This window comes from Onychostruthus taczanowskii, unplaced genomic scaffold (genome assembly GCF_017590055.1).
Source record: "Onychostruthus taczanowskii isolate IOZ18803 unplaced genomic scaffold, ASM1759005v1 scaffold38, whole genome shotgun sequence".
NCBI lineage: Eukaryota > Metazoa > Chordata > Aves > Passeriformes > Passeridae > Onychostruthus > Onychostruthus taczanowskii.
Genome location: NW_024501237.1, coordinates 3,422,616 through 3,440,695, shown reverse-complemented (window position 1 = coordinate 3,440,695; position 18,080 = coordinate 3,422,616). Strand labels below are relative to the sequence as shown.

The window sequence follows — 18,080 nt, the reverse complement described above, 5'->3', positions numbered from 1 at the left end:
TTTACATACATATTTTGGACCAGAAGTTATTCTCTACAGTGCAAAATACAGACAGACACACAGACACAGCCCCCAGTCCCCCACTCCTTCTTTTTCCTATGAAGTGCAAACTCCAGTGGCTGTTCAATATACTAATAAACATACCAAGGATATGGGGTTAAATAACTCTTTCTGCAACTTGGTGTTTGGGAGTATTGAGCATCCTCTGTGTTAGCACTGAAGCTCTCTTTTGATGCAATTCGGGATTGAAATTCAGATGAATGATACAAAAAAGATAATTCAGTGATAAATTAAAATCAGCTATGGCTGTAACACCAGTTGCTTCTAAGTGAGATTGAGGTGTTTGTGCATATACAAGCAGTGTGTTGCCTATGAGATGAGTTGTAGAGACTAACAGTTCCTTATGCTTGGAGGGTGTTGGAGGGAATTTTTGATTTGAAATGTAGATCCTGTTTTTATGTATGTATATATACCACGTGGACTACCAGAAATCTGCAGGGAGAACAGTGAAATAATATTGACTTCCATTATGTCTGTTATAACTGCAGAAAGCAAATCTACAACGTGTCACACATCATCTGTGAAGGTGATCCAGTGGGTCTGCAGAAGTTTTGAAAAATACTAAATACACCAAAGCAAATATAAATTATAGATCCAATAATAATGTGTTTCCACATTCCTTTTTATTTTTGCAGTAGTACATAGAAAGGAGAGAAATAGCTTTTAAAATTATTTTATGAAAATAAAACCAATATTTATCTTAAGATAAAGTTAAATGAAGTGATGGGATGACACATTCAGCAATGCACATTGAATCCATTTATTAACCCTGACGAAGGAAGCCGTTGCAGAAGGAAGTTAACACAACCCACACTGGAGGGCAGTGTTGGCTGCCAGAATTACCGTCAATTCCTGTTAACCCAGAAGGGTTTGTGCAGCCTGCATTTTGGAAAGGCTGGGTGTCCCATTAGGGGCTTCTCTGTTTTGGAAAGTTAAAGATACAGGCATCTGCCTCACATACTTAGACATCATATGTAATTTTTTTTTTTTCCCCTTTCAGGAGGAACTTTGGTGTAAGTATTGTCTTTAGCCATGGCAGTATGTGAAAGATTTTTGTGAAATGTGGCATAAGCCACTATCTTGTAGCTTCAGTCATGGACTTCAACCTATGTTTAACACAACTGATGCATGGAAAAAATAGCTGCCAGATGCAAATGATTTGGAGGAGCACTTTGATACAGGAGAAGAACAACACAGATCGTAACAACAGGACCCCAGGTAAAATGGATAACCCTTATTTGTTCTAGCTGAAACAAGTTGTTCTGCTAAACATCACATGTCTGCAAAACAGCTGAAGGTAAGTATCTTGGTATATAACCTCATATTTAAAGGCAATGTCAGTGTTTAGAAAAGGAAATAAAAATTCAATAATATAAATGTCTTTATTAGACAAAAATGTGCAGCTAAGAAGCAAATTGGTTTATTAAGCAAACATTATTGTTACAAAAGTAGTAACTCTCCTACTAAAAAAAAAAAAAGAAACCAGTAACCAAAGAAACCAAAATGGGAGTAAACATCTTGTTCTGTGGCTTTATCAGCTGACGACTGATGGTTGATTTCCTCCTTCCTAGACATGTCACACATGATTTGTACTTCTCAGCCTGCAAGTCAGAGGCAGGTGAAATTCTCTGCTGAACATGTTGTACTTAGATATTTGTCAGAAGCTCTCTTGCCTACCTCTAGCAAAGAACAGAAATTGGCATTTCCAGGAAATGGGCCAGCAGAGTTTTGCAGTATTTTTATTACTTGTGTAAAGAGGTTGAGAAGGATATTCTCAGGAGCAATAACACTTTTTCCTTCAAACATTTTGCATCACAGTGATACAGGAATGCACACATTTACATATCAACCTGGCAGCCAGTGCTACTTACACCTTCCCACAGCTGTGATGTTGATGGTTCATTTTCACCCTTGGTAGCATTTTGTGAAGGTGTCAGTGCCAATATCAATTTCCCTTAGCAGCAGGATCCTCTGTAAATAGAAACAAGCAGAATCTGTCATAAATCAGGGGGGGTTGGGGGTTTTTTTAGAAACAATTTGTGAGATCATGAATTTTCTACCCTTTTCCCAGTCAAGAGCACTTCAAGACCTATCAAATGAGCCATGGAAAAATACAGTGAAGGCTTTCTAAGTAGCACTTCATATTCTGTTAATACATAGGATTCTTGGCGGCAGTTATCATGATAAAGAGGCTTTTGAAATAGCTGTTTATATATGTAACAGAGCTCAAGAGATTACCTTTCATGTTTCCATGTTCTTGTTGCTTTTGATGGGCATTGTAGTGTAAGACCTTAAAGATCTGTGTCCATCAGGAATGGACAGAGTGCACTGGTAGGTTATTCACTGGTTTAGATGGAGACTCTCTCTTCCCTAAACTTGGAAGAGGTGGTCTCTGTCCTCCATGTATTAAACCGCACTTCAGGTGGCTGCTTATGCTCATTTGGAAGTCCTTTCTATCACCTTCACACAGACCTTGGTCCTAGCCTCAGACTGGATCTCTGATTTCTCTCTTCTCTGATCTTAATTCTTCAAATGCTTTTGCCATTGGAAAGCCCACTTTGAATTCTTTTCTTACCAAAAGAAACTTGTGCTCACAACAGGACCCCACATGTGAATCTCCTTACCAAGTTCATCCTTATCTCAGCTCTGACCAAGCTCTATCCCCTTCCCTGGGGCAGAAGGAACAGGTTCTCTTGGTCTTGGTGTAACTCAACTCTGCTGACATCTTGCTGATCTCTTTCCCAAGGCCACTGACTTGGGAATAATACACCTTTGATCCTGGGGTCTGATCAGGAAATATAAGTTTCTCTCACTAAATTAGTCCCAAAATAGGTTTGAATTGCTTTAAAACAGGTTAATCAACTGCCTTAAACTTGCTCTTGTTTCAGTCTTGGCTTTAGTTCATCTGAGCAGATACTCATCCATCAGAAACAGGACTCACCATTCCTAGTCTGCTACTCTCTCTTGTGTTCTTCCATGTGGGATCCAAATGCCCTTTTCTCAACAGTGGACATTCCGGGCTTAGCTGCTTGTATATGCTGCTGCTTTGTGTTGATGTGCCTTTGAAAATAACAAAATATTGTAAGGATTATTTTTTAGAAGACCTTTTAGGGGAATTCTCCATTTCTATGCACTAAAACATTCACTTCAGATCCTAAGAGCAGGGAAATGTCATTCCAATGGAGTTAATTCAAATGGAGAACTAAGCTGAAAATATTTTCAATCTGTTTTACTCTACTGTGTCTTAGTGCTCCATTTGGATAATTAGGTACAGCTTCCTGAAGGAAACCAGGTGCAGTCATTAATGACAATCTGGGTGTCTGCTGATTTCCAGAACAGGTATAAAAGAGCAAGAATAAACTGAAGTTTTCAGTAAAGAGAGAACTTTGTTTTTAGATGAAATCAAGCTTACTGGCTTGTACATACAGAAGTTTTTTCCATATTGAAAAAGCTCTCCACTCCCTGTCCCTCTTGTATGAAACAATCTGTAGTTTGTTTTAATTACAGTGTAATTTATTCCTAAAGATAATACCTCCTTTATGGTCACTGCCTCTGCTACAAGTCAGAAAGAAGCCTTTACACTAAGCTCGTCCTCCAAAAATCTTTTTGATCCTTCTCAAGTCTAGCTGTAAACAATGAAAGAATCAAATACTCTCAGACTTCAAATGGTCCAGGACAACCTTCCTTTCCTTCATTATCTGGAGACAAGGCTTTCATTTTGTAGCCAAATAAGCATCAAAGCATCACAAAACTTGGAAACAGCAAGTTATGGAGGATTATGTGGAATGATTGTAATGAACCCTTTTATTATTATTATTATGAGAGTCAGTGCAATACTCCTCTGGCAGCTCCCAGTTCAGCATTTGTAAGAGACACTGGTGAGTGAAACATTATGGGATTCATTAAGTGTAATTTTATAGGTTGTAACTAAAACCATTGACACTCAATAGAAATTTTTAATACAATGCCTTTTGTTGTACGTTATATTGAAAAATGTATGTATATCCAAGAGAGTTTGGTCATGGTTATGTTTCTGTTAACAATGATTAAGGGCAAAATAACATTTCTTTTACCACATAGTTCAACAAATTAACTGCACAGAGAGACTGAATTCTAATCCAAGAACTAATTCCACGTAAGCAAGGAACAATTGCTAAACGCTGCTGAGCCAGCCAACAGAGAAGGAGTGTGTGCCAGAAAAGCAACAAATGAAACCACTGCTGTATGAAGCACTGGGAACATCACGACTCTGGGTGTTCCTAATGGGGTGCCAGAAATCCTTCTTCTTTCCTGGTGGTCAGGGGAAGACGCAGAGCACTGCCTTGTTGGTCTGTACAACTGAATGAAAATGTAATTTTTCTCCTTTATATAAACTGGAGAACCCATGTTTTGCAGAGGCAAGAAGAGGAGGAAGAAAATCAGCCAGGGAGCAGACAGAATCTTGATTTATGTAGCTCCCTTTTGAAGAAGAGGAACCCTTTAGGTTCAGTCGGGGCCTTGAAGTAATTTCTTATGCAAACCAACCTGAGCTCAAAGCCAATAGAAAATATTTCTCTTAAAAAGCCCTCTAGCTTTTTTAGTAGGATCGTGACATTTGCAGGAACAGGTGAGCTGATGTGAGAAGAAAACAGCTCGGTATCAACTGCTTCGGGGCTTGTCTCTCCCAGCGCAACGTGGCTGAGAAGCTGGGAAAAGCATCCTGGCATCTGCAGGGAGAACATTTCATTCCTCTCTAGAAATTTGTGATATTTCAGCAAAGCACAGTGCAGAACTGAGGAACCTCTATACTGTGGTCTGAGACTATTAGTGAGGATGACCTGGATTAAAACTTTCCTCTCCCAGTTAAACCAGGCAAAATCCAATCAGTTGCCCTACCACAGTGCTTCTTATCTGCAAGAGCTGGCATTTGTTGGACCTGAACTGAAATGGTTTGTCTGCTTAACAAGATGGCAATGTCTGTAGTTCCTAAGCTTTTAAAACCAATAATGATCACAGCATCAAGTCCTGGTGAAATGCTCAAGACTACATCTCAAAAAAGAGAAAGGAAAGATTAGCACTACACAGCAGAGCCTTTGCAGAAATACCATAAATAAACCCCTGATGGCACCTGGAGGATGAAACAAAGTCAGCCTGCCTGGGAGAGACAGTACTCCCCTCCTGACCATGAGCTATTGCTGATAATCCACCTACACTATACCCTGGTGAGCCAAGTTCTGTTTCACACACTTGGGCACAGATTAATCCAGAGATTCCCTATAGCCAAGGAAGGGGACACCTGGCAGTACAAGAAACTGTCCACACCTGCTCCTAAGCCTAGGTGAGCCAACAATACCTCCTCATCCATGGGGCTGGGGGTGGTATTTACTCAAATTCTGACCCCTAAGGTGCAGACCTCAGGAAAAGAGACATGGGAAACTCCAGCAGCTTCTCTTCCAAAGACTCTCCCCTGGTTTTTTTACAGTTCTGTATTTACCCAAACTGATTTCTGTATCCCTTTGTTGGACTTATTTGATTCCTCTTCTTTCTGCCTTTCTTCATCAAGCCCCAGGCAAACAACGGCTCTAATGGAACATGGAAGCTGCTTGGAAAAGTTAAACCTTAGGTACCCTCCTTTATGAGCTTCCCTTCCTTCCAATGCTGCTGTCACTAACATTGAAATTATTATGGGCAGAACTTGATGTCTTTGCACACATTTAATTATTTGAAGAGATACCTCAATGTACAGTCACAGAAAACATTGGATTATTAAAATTGAAAGTTATAATAAATCAACAGCTTTGGCTTCACTTCTGCAATTTTGGTTTTTCCATCCTCCCCTGGATTCACTGGCTGTGACAGCTCAGCTGTAGGATTAGCTGAGTCTGGAGTCAGGAATTACCTCACTCAGGGTGAGCTCCCTGTCCCAGCAGCTCTCACCTCACACCCCTGTGCAGACAAGGCTCTCCTCTGCTCAGCCTCTCCCAGCAGCTCTAGCCTTACCTGCAATTTCTCTGGAGAGAGGACTTCTTACTCTCAGCTTGCAGAGGCAGTAGTAAGAATTGGGATTTGAAGCTGTTGCTGTTGATCTACAAGGGATGGAAGGGAGAGAAGACATCAGTGCCTGTCCTTTCCCTGCCTTTCAGACCAGCAGAGAATTACCTCGCACAGAGAGGCTTTCTGGCAAGGAATATCACCTAACCCCTGCTCCCTGCCCAGCAGCTGAGAAGGAGCCACTCAGGGAGCCCTCAGGTACCATGGCCAGAACGTGCAGCTGCTTTGTCCAAAGGCCCCAGCTCAGGCATCAAATGAAAAAAGGTAGCAAGAAATTCAGTTCTGTGACTTGCGCATTTTGAGCAGTGATGGAAACTCAGGGAGGCTCTTTACCAGTCCAGACAGGAGAACTCCTGGAGCAGGGCCTCTGCAACAAGAATTTCACAGGTAAATTATTAGTTAATGGGACGAGAAAAGCAAATTGACATTGGAGTGCTGTAGCACCCCAACTCATCTCTATGATTCACAGATTCTTTACATTTCCTTCCAAGTACAGCTGATTCCTGAAAGAATTCATGTAAGAAAAGGCTTCTGCCCATCAAATGGTGAAAGAATGTGGTTGAAATCATCTCAGTCAAAGAGACAAAACCTTAAAAAAAAAATCAAAACAACACATCACTGATAAGGTACAAACCACCAATTTCAAGAATTCCTAATCTGATGAACAAATCAAGGAGATGATTTGTTCACCTCGATGGTGAAAAATAATCTCCAGATGATTTTTTTCATGAGAGCAAATTCCTGCAGCACTGTTGCTCTGACTGTCAGTTGCAAAATTTTCTTTCATATTTGATTGCTACACTGCAACTCTATGTCCTAAAATTTTCTGTGAAAAGAGGGAATCCCTTATTAGATTTCTATTTAGGTAAGTTCTCAATCACAACAGTAACAGCACATTTTGCTGCCCACCCTAATCCAAAACACAAGAGCTGGGCAGCCTCCTTCCACCTAACCCAGTTTCCCAAGCCTGAACTTCTACTATCACTGGAAATAAAACCAGAGGTTTAATTTCATTTCACATATTTTTAGTTTTATAATAGAATTTTCTACTTCCTCACCTTTAAACGTACTTTTGTGTAAGCTCTTGTGTCCCATTTTCCCATGCTTACTGCTGGATTTATTAGGAGAATTATTTTTTTTTTAAATATAAAAAAAAATTTCCACATTTATTTCTTTACCAATACTTTTGCAAGCAAGTTTGCCATTTTCCAGTTGCCATCAGTCATTGCACTCTTGTGGTGTATGGTCTGTCCCACTCACACAGTGCCAAGGAGTCACTGGAGAGGAACAGGGATGCACCAGGACTGTGTCTGAACTGTGCTGTGCCAGCTACCAAATTGTAGCGTGGGATTTTCTGTTTTCCAGGGCAACTCTTGCCCTTACACAAAATAACAGCAGGGGGAAGTAATGCCTCTGTCTGGAGTGATTCTTCTCCACTGGCTACAGAAATACAATCAACCTTTTGCCTCTTGTTTAATAATCATCACAGAAAACCCAGTGGCTGTCAAGAGACAGGTTTAGGGTGCTAAAATAAATGCTGTGCCTGTGATCTGCAGATTTCTCTTCCCCTTCTACCTCAGCCAGACTGTTTATTCTAATCTACTACCCTCACTGAGCTTACTATTCCACTGAGCACTGAATATAATCAAAGTAAAAGACTCATTTCTCCCAGCTGTGTGGGACAAAAATCTTAGAAAATATTTTGTGCATTGACTGCAAGATTTACAGCCCTAATGCCCCCCAAGTTCTGACCTGCCTGCCATATCCTGGGCTGGAGCCCAGCTACCTTTTGCCCACAACCTCCCTGGTCCAAAAGATTCCAACTTCTCCCAAGACACTACATTGTCTAAGTAATTACTCCTTTACAGTTGTTAAGATGACAGGATTTTCTGATTCTTTCAAATGAAAATTTAAACACAGACTTGAATTTACCACACTTTCCAAGTGAAAAGGTACAGCAGGCATCTGGGAAAACCCAACATGGAACAAGTGAAAAACAGATGCAAACTGAAAAAAAAATAAATCTGAACTATTTTTTCCATTTACAAGTATTTCTTCATATGGAACTGGCCAGCAGTAAAATCAAGATTTCACTAAACAATCCATAAGTTTTGCAGATGCCTCTGACAGTGTAAAGCATGACCTTAATGCTGCAACATGAAGGGCTAGACCCCAAAAAAATCCTCAACAATACTGAGCAGGAGAGGAGGAAAACCCAGCAGGAATTCTGGGAACCCCACACCTTGACTGAAGACATCACAAAGCAGCAGTGAGTGCACGCTGCTCCTGCAGAATGTACAAGTTTCAGGAACACAAAGGTTATGGAAACACATTCAGAAAGGTTGATGATAGCCAAGGAACAGAGTTGGTTTTTTGTGACAGGGGTTGCTGAAACTGCAACTAATGTAAAGAAAGCACAAGCTGCCAAGGGGCTATTTTAGTGTTTGGAGAGCAGCACAGGGCTGAGAAAGTGCAACTGACTTTAACTCAGGTGATTTGCCAAAAATGACATTTGTTTTTGAAAAGGATAAGCCAAGCCAAAGGCAGAACGCAAGTTCATCTATAATCAATAAAAAAATCTCAAAATAAATCAAACAGGCTTGCAAAATTAGGTTTAAGCAATAAATACTCGATAATTAAAGAAATGACAATGTATTTCTTTAGTATTATTGGAAAAATATTTTTGGCTGTGTTAGCCCGGGGGGGGCCGCTGCCCAGGGCAGAAAGCCAAGCTGGGCAGCCAACACTTGCTACAGCCCCACATCCTGCCTGGCTTTTGAATGCCGTCCCTGCTGGCATGTTCAACCCCATCTCCATCCCATCCCCAAAATTAACCCTCCCTGCTTTGCCCCAGCCCTGCTCCGACTACAATCCAAGAGCGCATTTCTGCGCACAGCACCTGGACCAGCAGCATTCCCAGAGGTCATTGCCCAGGTGTCAGCATCCCTACAATCCACACAGTGCACGAGAACACCACATCCATTATTAGCAAATATCCTGGGGGCAATGCCTGCTGCAGAACAGAATCACAAATTGTATCCCAAAAGTGCACAGAGATGCCAAAACCATTGTTCCAAGAAACAACTTGGAAAACAAAAAGTGGGAAAAGCTTCCAATGAAAAGTACAAGGCCATGGAAGAGATCCCCTTGCACAACCAATGAGACACTGCTACCACAGGGCATTAAATCCTGTGGGATTCCCTGAAGGAAATCCTCCTCACAGCCCTTCAGAAACCAATCCACAAACTGAGCCCTTCAACACCTTTGTGGCAAACACAGAGCAGGACCCTCCAGCCACCACTTCTGTGCCTTGTCTCCTGGCTTTCTAATGTCCCTTGTTGGACTGGCTGAAACCAACCTGTGGCTGCTCCTGCCAGGGAGGGCTCAGAGCCAGGCTCTGCTGGCTGCAGCAGCTGGCCCAGCACAGCCTTCCCTGCATCGGATTTGGGAGGGTAGGAGGAACATGTCCCAAGTCATGATGCTCCTGCCACTGTGAGCATCTACATTTGCACCACTTTTGGTCATAAAGGAAAGAGCAAGGGGTGACAAACAGAGCAGCAAAGGGAACAAGAGACTTCTTGTACAGAAATTCATACCTAAACCTCATTCAGAAGGGAAACACTGAGTCCTTTCAGAGAAAAGCTACACTAGAATTTCTCTGCAAGAAGCTGAGAACACAAGGACTCTTGAAACACCTCATAACAAACATTCATTTATTGTTTATTTCCCCCATATGAATCAACCATCTCAGAAATTCCATCACACACAGGGCAGAAAAAGGTTATATACAATAGGGACATACATCCCCAAAATAAGATGCACAGATTTATCGTGAAAACCAAAAGGGAGGGGAGAGGACAAAACCAAAAACAAGGACATTGCAGTCAGACTTTGACTTTCAGTTACAGAAGAGATCTCTATCTCCATGTAAGTGGGGTTTTCAACTATTAAATAAATGGCATCTTAAAAATAGAATATTTGACAATTTCAATGCATGTATTATTATTTCTTTTAAATAAATATTGCGTGGAAATGATGCTGCTTTGCCACCATAGCTGCCTCCATTCTTTCTGGGATTAAACAATCACCCCTGGTTTTCCTTGGATTAATGGTTTGCTTCTGAATGGCAAATGCTATTTCCTCCACTGCTACATTTTGATTTGTTTCTATTTAATTTTTGTTTGTTTTTTTTAAAGGCCTGAATAGGCCCAGGTGAAAATTATAAGCTTCCTTCCGAACCCTCTGCAGGCCTCTGACCTGGCTCAAGGTTGAAATATGATGGCTTTTTTTAAATTTTCCTATTATTTGAACAGTCTTTCTCTGTGTCCTGAAACAAAACCTAGCTTCCTGCTGTGGAGCTTGGGAGTGATGCTCCCACAGACTGCTTTCCAACTGAGAGCCCCCAAAGAGTCCCCCCACGCCTGTGACACAAACTGCCTGTGATGTTCTTTCCCTCAAAGCCCAGGGGAGCTGGTCCTGGGAATGGGAGCAGCCCTCACACAACCACTTCTGCACAGCAGCAAGCAGCTCTCCTGGCAGCAGGGAGGGACATGGATGCACAGAGAAGGAAAGTACCAGGACACTCCTGCCTCTGCTGCCCCTTATGCTTTCCCCTCACACTCTGCTATGGTTCCTGCAGGCTCCCACAGTGGTTTCCAAGTTCAATAAAGCTTTCATCTTTCCTCCTCCTCCTCAGCTGATGATCCTAGAAATAGCTTTGTCTGAAGACAAAGTCCAAAGGTGGCATCGATCCACCAGCCTGGGATCAAGTTCCAAAGTGCACATCAGCCTCCAGGCTGGCTGCCCATCCCCACACTTCCTGAGAACAAAACAGTTAATGCTGAGCCCTTCTCTGACCCTGCGCCAGGGGAGAGGAGTGCAAGCAAAGCTTGATAGGTAAAATGGGGAGGGGGGCCATGGATCTTCCTTCCACTTGTCAGGACAGCTCATCCCTGAATTGCTCTGAGGTTTTAACAAAGTGAATGAAAAGGCCAATCCCTTCAAGTTGCAAAAGGTGCAGCCATGATCCCGGTGGTCCTGCGCTGCCAGGGAAGGTGACAGGAGAGCTCCCCTGTGCTCGGGACCAGCACGCTCCCATCATCTCCTCCCAGAGCCAAGAACAGCCCAGGCTTCCCCGTGGCAGGAGCCACTTCTACTTTTGGAAATGCAAAACTTTTGCTGATATTTATTCACTGTCCATTTTCATGAGCCTCAAACCCATGAGCAGGTATTTTACAAAGTGGGTACTTCTGCACATCTGCAGAACTGCTCCTCCCTAATTGTGAAATTATGTGGAAAAGGGAGCTAATTCTTTCTGCTAAACACAATTATTTTGGGATACCATCCTTCACTTCTCCAGTCCCAGGGGTCTGTGATAGAGAGGCCAAGGGATGTGAGAGGGGACCAGCGGGCTAAGGCACACTATTGCATATGAGGATGGCAGGATGCTGCTGTCACACCACAAGGAATCTTTGGGTAGAGAAGGGTGCCATCTCATTGAATACACAAATGACATGGGTGCTGCCTTCATTGATACTGTGATGAGGAAAATAATGCTTAGAAACAGCTCATTATTCCCTTTCTTGTCCCCTTGACAGGTTTCTAAGTCACTGGGCCCATCCTATAGCACAGCTGAGAGAACAGAGGAGTTGTCTCCCACATGAAGAAGATCCTACTTTGGTACAAATCCTGCTATTAGATATTCACCAAGACCCTCAATGGTTTCAGGCAAATATCCAAATGTAAAATTTATCTTATATTCCACATTCAGCCACTTAATTCCTCCTTTACCAGAAGCAATTTCCTCTCATGGAAGCTCTTAGAACAATGTCCAAGAAATCACAGTGAACCAGTGCAGCTTTCCACCCCCACCCACCAGAATAACAAAACATCAGCCCCACAAAGAATCCTCATGGCGACATCTCTCAGCAAAGAGGCAGAGCTATTTCAAACACACCACGTTGTTTTGCCACCCCAACTGTGTTTGGCTTTCAAGGCTAGAGCTGAGCCAGCCCCTCAGTAACACAGCTGGAGTGCCAGGGGCATGGATGTGCATGGCAGCACAGCAAGGAGGACCAAAGCAGTGACGACTTGAAAAGAAAACTTGCAGCACTGAAGGCAGTGGCTTCCTCAGTTTTGTCAGCTGGCTGACAAAAGCAGGAGGGTGAGGTTGGAAAGCAGACAGAGCAGATCCTTTTGCTGCTTTTCCTGTAACATAAACGCTGTTCGGTGCCTGATGAGGTTGCTACTTGCTCTCTGAGGAACAAAGACACCAATGATTGCATCTGTGCTTGCAGAAGCAGCTCCTCTGGCATGTTGTCTGGGCACACAACTGCTGCAGACTGTGGGATGTTGCATAACCACCTCTGGAGGCAGATTTCCTTCTTGTCAGCATCGTGTGCAATTATTGTCCTGCTGGTTATTTGTAAAAGAAATGTTTATAGACCATCAATACATCGGGCCATTCAGACAATTCATTGCACTTCATAATTTTAAAGGAAGGTGCCATCCTCTGTCTCTTCTTTTTCAAGGTAGCAAAGTGCTACCCTAGAAAAACACAGTTCAAGGGTTTTCCAGTGTAGCCAGATAACTTCCAACTTTATTTAAAATATTTTCCCTTGCAGGTGCTTTGTATTGAACAATTAAAACAAAAATTAAACTGTTTCTGAGGCTTCAAAAGTGCAAAAAAACTTCAAGGTATTTAACGACCTGGAGAACCAGTTAAGGCATATTTGCTTCCAGTCTCAGCCACTGTAATCCCTGTCTGATGTAGTGTACCAGGTCTGTCAGGCTACTGGTCAGTGCCAGAGCACTCGTCGCTCTGCTGAGCTCAGCAAAAAACTCTGGGGGAAAAAAGGGAGAGAGAGAGAAAACATTTGGTTGGTTTCATACAGCAGGCACACCTGATAGGTGAGGAGTGACAGTCAGGTGGCCAGTCCTGTTAAACAGTGCTACAGCTCAGCAGTGTCACAGGGCTGGGAAGGGTGACATGCACAGCATGCATTGCAGGCAACAGGAAAACATTTACACACACTGAGACACCTCCTCATGTCCTGACTTTGAAGGACACAGAGACTCTGTGGGAGGGCAGCAAAAGTTTGGGTGTTTGCACCACAGTCCCTACTTCAAGTTTCTCCCAAGTTCTAAATGGGACAAATTTGAGTGTCTTCCTGAGCAGCACCCAGAAGCACACACAGCTGTATCCCTTTCCTTCATCCATCCTCAAGCCTTGGAGATATCAGGATTTCTCTATTTGTGTAGCTTGCCAGGCTATATACAGCTCTGGTTTGGATTGCTTATAGCCAAACATGTCAGGCAGATCTCACATTCCTCCCATCCCAACACCAGCTCCAGGCATCCCACTCCTCCTCCTGCACAGGAGGTGGCTCTTGCAGCACATCTGACCCCGCTGTGAGGGGCTGGCAGGCGCAAGCCCTGCTCTGTGCTGGCAATCATCTGCGCAGGTGATCATGAGCTGTGTGAAATTCTCACACCTGTTCCTTTGCAGTCACCTTTCCAAGGCATTCCTGCATAGCCTGCCTCCCACTGACACAGGCCCAATCTCTCGCTCTTCAGCTCAAACATGTTGCTAAATACCTTTTCAGAAACTGGCCATTCTCAGCTCTCCTTTTTGATATCCAAAGATTGAAGCTAGAGGTGGAAAAATTCTGCTTGGCTGTGCAAGGAGCTCCTCAGAAGCAGAGTGCACAACACCTCCTTTCTAATGCTTGCCAATGCAGAAGGAGAGAATACATTCCCTCTGATTTTCCTGCTTTTGTTTACAGAATCCATGCCCTCCATGGGGAATACAAGGAATTCAAAGGCCCTGTCTGAGCAAACAGAAGATGACCTGATCTGTTAGCACAGCATCATGTGAAAGGAGAGGGACTTCACGTCCATGCCTGCAGCCTGAGCCTGTCTTTGCAGGGGGAGATCAGAGCACGAAGACAACCTGTTACAGCCTCGTGATCCACAGTGCTGCTCTGAATTCCAGTGAGGAGCTGGCACCTGTCAGGGGACCTTCCAGATGGCACTTCAGCTCTGCACCAGTGACTTGGACAGCAGTTACAGCTCACTGCTTTCCAATAGCTTAGGACTTCCCTGCTTATAAGATCTTGATAACTAAAGGCTGCTGCTCTTTCTTCCTCTTCTTATGCCCCATGAATTGCATAAAATAATCAAGGATGTGGCCTTTTTTATTAATTTTGTGTTTTCATTCTCTGTACATTACGTTTTGCGTTTACATTCTCTGTACATTAATTTTGTGTTTTCATTCTTTGTACATTACAGTGATTATCAGTGAGTTCCAGGTCCGAAATGCTTCCAACTGTCCTGAACAGTGACACCACCACCAAGCCCTCATGAGTATTTAGGGGTCTCCTGCACAGATCCTCACCCTACAGAGTATTTAGTACCCCAGTCATCATCTCCCTACGTCAGGACCAGCCAACAGAGCACGTTTTGAATTTAGTCTTGACTGATGCAAGGCTGTACTCAGGCTGCCCTCCCACACATTTTCCTCCATGACTCACTCCTCTGGCTTATTAGCACCATCCACTGCTTCTATGTGACAGTCTTTTATCAGCCTTTTGAGGACAGAATCAAAAATGCCACACATGAACTACTGCTGCAGGCATGGATTTGCTCAGAGGACAGCCAACAACCAGTTTTTTATTCAAAGGTGACTTGGAAAGCCTTTTGATTTTCAGCAACTGCCTCATTAGTGTGAGGATTTTTACAGCCTTCCAACAATCCAGCCAGGCACACTGTGCTTATTTTCTTTTGCAAGTTTGCCAATAGGTCATGGCAATGCATCTCTTCACCCACACTGGCTCACAAATCTTTGTGTTGTATGGAAAATGACATTGCTGAGGCCATGTGGGATGACGAGGTCACAGGCTGGACTGCACCCACCCTGTGGCTTTTGTGTACTCACCACTCCTTGAGCCAAAGGACAATACAACATTTTAAACAACAAAACTGTAAAATAAAAAAGTTGCAGCAATTCTAGGAATTGCTGCTGGCAAATACTGGGCATGTGCCCAGCAAGAACTCAAATTCAAGTGCTACTCAGCTTCTCTGTTAGGCAGAAAAGCCAGATTCACCATTTTCAAGACAAAATGACCTGGAAATTTAACAAAAGCTAAAACACAAGGCTACAGGCCAAAATGATACTCTTAAACAAAATGAACCAACTCAGAAAAGCTCAGTGCCCCAAAGGGATACACAGAAAAAACCCAAACCCTTTACATTTCTTGTGTTACCACCAAAGCAAGTTGGCTGGTTTCCTGCACTCCATACCCCCACCCCTTAGCTCTTGGACATTTGAGGATGCCAAGAAAACCTTTTAACGGGAACACTCATCAGTATATCACCATCAAGTATCTGTGCCAATGTGCCCTGGCAGAGATAGTCAACATATTTCACGCTTTAAAATTTAGGTATGGTGCTTGCTGCACTGAGTGTCAGGATTGAAGCAAATACACAAATAACCATGACACGAGACAGAAAAGACAAAGGGGAAAAACTTACCTTTATTCTTTCTGGCCAGTGCATCAGCCTTTTCCCAAATTTCATATGCATGGAGGATATAGGAGGTGATGTTGACATAGGAAGAGGTGACACTGGAGATATGGGAGGAGACAGTGACAGTAGAGCCAGTGCTGTTGCCAATGCTGCTGTGGCCAACGCCATTGCTATCATTTGATCCCAGCTGAGAACTCACAGATCCAGCAGGAGAGGGTATTGGAGAAAGAGGAGAAGGCAAGCCTGTGCTTCTGCAGAAGAAAAGAAACACCATCATGAACATTCAGCTTCAGAGCTAAACATCTTTCCACAAGGCTGCCTCATGCCAGGAACTATCCGGTGTCACGCAGGCCTGCAGCATGGAATGAACTGCTGAAAACTGAGATGCGTTTAGCTACAGCACAAGCAGTTGTACTTTGAGGGCAAGGCCAAGTTTTTGGAAGTGATTTAAAAGGACTCTACTCAACAAGAGAAAATGTGGGACCAGACACCGAAAAGGGCCACTCATCTGTCCGCCAAAATCTACACCTACTTGTGAAAGTCTTCACCAGATTACCCAAGTGTTTTCCCTAATGCCTTCCAAATCAGGCACACTGAAGATCCCCTCCTGAGGAGGCTGGAGCTTTTGGCAGCTCCTTAGAGCAGCCAGGTCAGCCTACACACATTTATTTATAGCCCCAGGGCAGATAAATGTGGTCAGCCGGCTGCCTTCCAGACACAGCCTGGCTCATCACACCCCCACCACTTCAACCAACCTAATTTTAGTCACTGGTATGACAGGGCTTCCACCACTGCTCTCAAGAGGACACTTACTTCTCAATGAACTACCCTGTGCAAGGTGGCCAAAAAAATGTAACTGGAATCAGCACCACTGTCTAAGTCCAAACAACCTTCTCGGCCACAGATTTTGAAAGACAAAAGAATCTTTCATTTCCTGCCACATGAAATGACCACAGAACAGCTCTTACTCATTGTCATTGAAACACAGACACATGACAAGAAAATTTTAAATCTTACCTTGCAACACCTGGAGAAGGTGCTTGTATTACTCTGAAATTACTCTGCAGCAAGGAATAAAAGTCTAGTTAGTTCTGGATTGTTCAGCTGACATCAGTAACTACCACAGCCATCCAGCTGGCACCTTAGTGATACCTGTGCCCTACCTTGAAGTGGTCATTCAGGAGTCTGGAATACCTCATTGCAGTGTCCTTTTTGTAACCAAACATTGCCATGTGCAGAATGGACTGGCAGCGCATGCTGTGGACAGAAACACACCCGAATGTCAGTGTTTGTGCCCTGCCCCCATCAGCCTTGAGGGATGGAGGCAGGCACACAGCTCTACTGGAAGGTCAGGAAAGCTCAAAACTTCTCCTCCTTCTGATCATGATAAAGAGAGACTGTGAAAAAAAAAATCACAAGGGAAAGAAACAAACCTTCTCTGGTCTTTCATACAAACAGGTGCCCAGGCTCTCCGAAGTGCCAAAGGCTGAGTAAGTTCCCATCCAGAAGTGCCTCATCCATGTTCAGCTACAGTTTCACTTACACAGCTCAAACATGGGCAGTCAAATCACATTCTTTCACCAGAGGTGAAAGCCCTTACGTGCTCTCAAGTTACCAGGAGATCAAATTTTAAAGCCTGTGCCTTCTACATGTGGTCCCTTGTGATCTCCCAGCTTATTTTAGAGATGTTTCAATTCATTCTGGTTTTTATATTGTGGGGTTTGTTTTTTTTTTCCTGTTCCTTTATATTGTTGGTTTTTCTTCCCCTTGCATAACTCTAACTCCCATTTAGCTCATTCCTTCTCCCCTGGAAGCAATGGACCTTTCCCTCAGTTTCAAAGCAATGCACAAAGGAACAGAAGCACAGTTACTCACCGTAACACAGCAAAGATTTTTCCGTGTGAAGAGACTGAGGAGTCTGCAAATGGTTTCAAAGTCATAATGAATCTAGGGAAACAAAATAAACAGGACCTTATCAGCCACCAGAGCACTCTGAAGCCCCCAATTAATGAAATAACACTGCATGCCATTATCTTAAAAACAGCTGGAAAGTCAGGAAACCTGCCCCAAGTCCTTAGTCCTGGCACAAGGAACGTTGTAAGATCTGGACGGTGTGTCAAAATACCCTCCCCTCCAAACATGCCAAACTGCCACCCTCTGAAGGCCACTTACTTGATGAGAACTATGGTGTCACTGAATATGCTGTAAGCTGATTTGGGTTCCGGCACATCTGATTCCAAGGCAATCCCGTATTCAATGAATAAAAGGGCAGCCTCCAGGTACTGAAAGGCCTTTCCAGTCTTGTCAGTCTATTAGGAAGAAAATTCCCACTTTTTAACTAAGATCAAACACACTTCTCTCAAGCGTACTTGAATTCTCTTTTCTTCCTAGTTAAGCAGGATTTGAAGAAAGAAAAAGACTTCAGTCTGGCCTCTGGGTGAAACTCAAAGGGTTCTCAGCAGAAC

At 43.4% G+C, this 18,080-nt stretch overlaps 1 protein-coding gene across 2 annotated transcripts in view; it reads right to left on the bottom strand.

Moving 5' to 3' along the window:
- Positions 1-9,789: 9,789 nt before the first annotated feature.
- Positions 9,790-18,080, bottom strand: part of AFF1 (AF4/FMR2 family member 1) — a 67,225-nt gene continuing 58,934 nt past the window's right edge. For both annotated transcript variants that reach the window (XM_041411908.1, XM_041411909.1), the window contains exons 16-21: positions 17,788-17,924; positions 17,491-17,562; positions 16,779-16,872; positions 16,633-16,676; positions 15,622-15,866; positions 9,790-12,932 (exon numbers count right to left, since the gene is read on the bottom strand). In XM_041411908.1, coding sequence (XP_041267842.1) covers positions 12,811-12,932; positions 15,622-15,866; positions 16,633-16,676; positions 16,779-16,872; positions 17,491-17,562; positions 17,788-17,924 — 714 coding nt within the window. In that variant the 3' untranslated portion in view covers positions 9,790-12,810. The remainder of the gene's footprint in view (positions 12,933-15,621; positions 15,867-16,632; positions 16,677-16,778; positions 16,873-17,490; positions 17,563-17,787; positions 17,925-18,080) is intronic.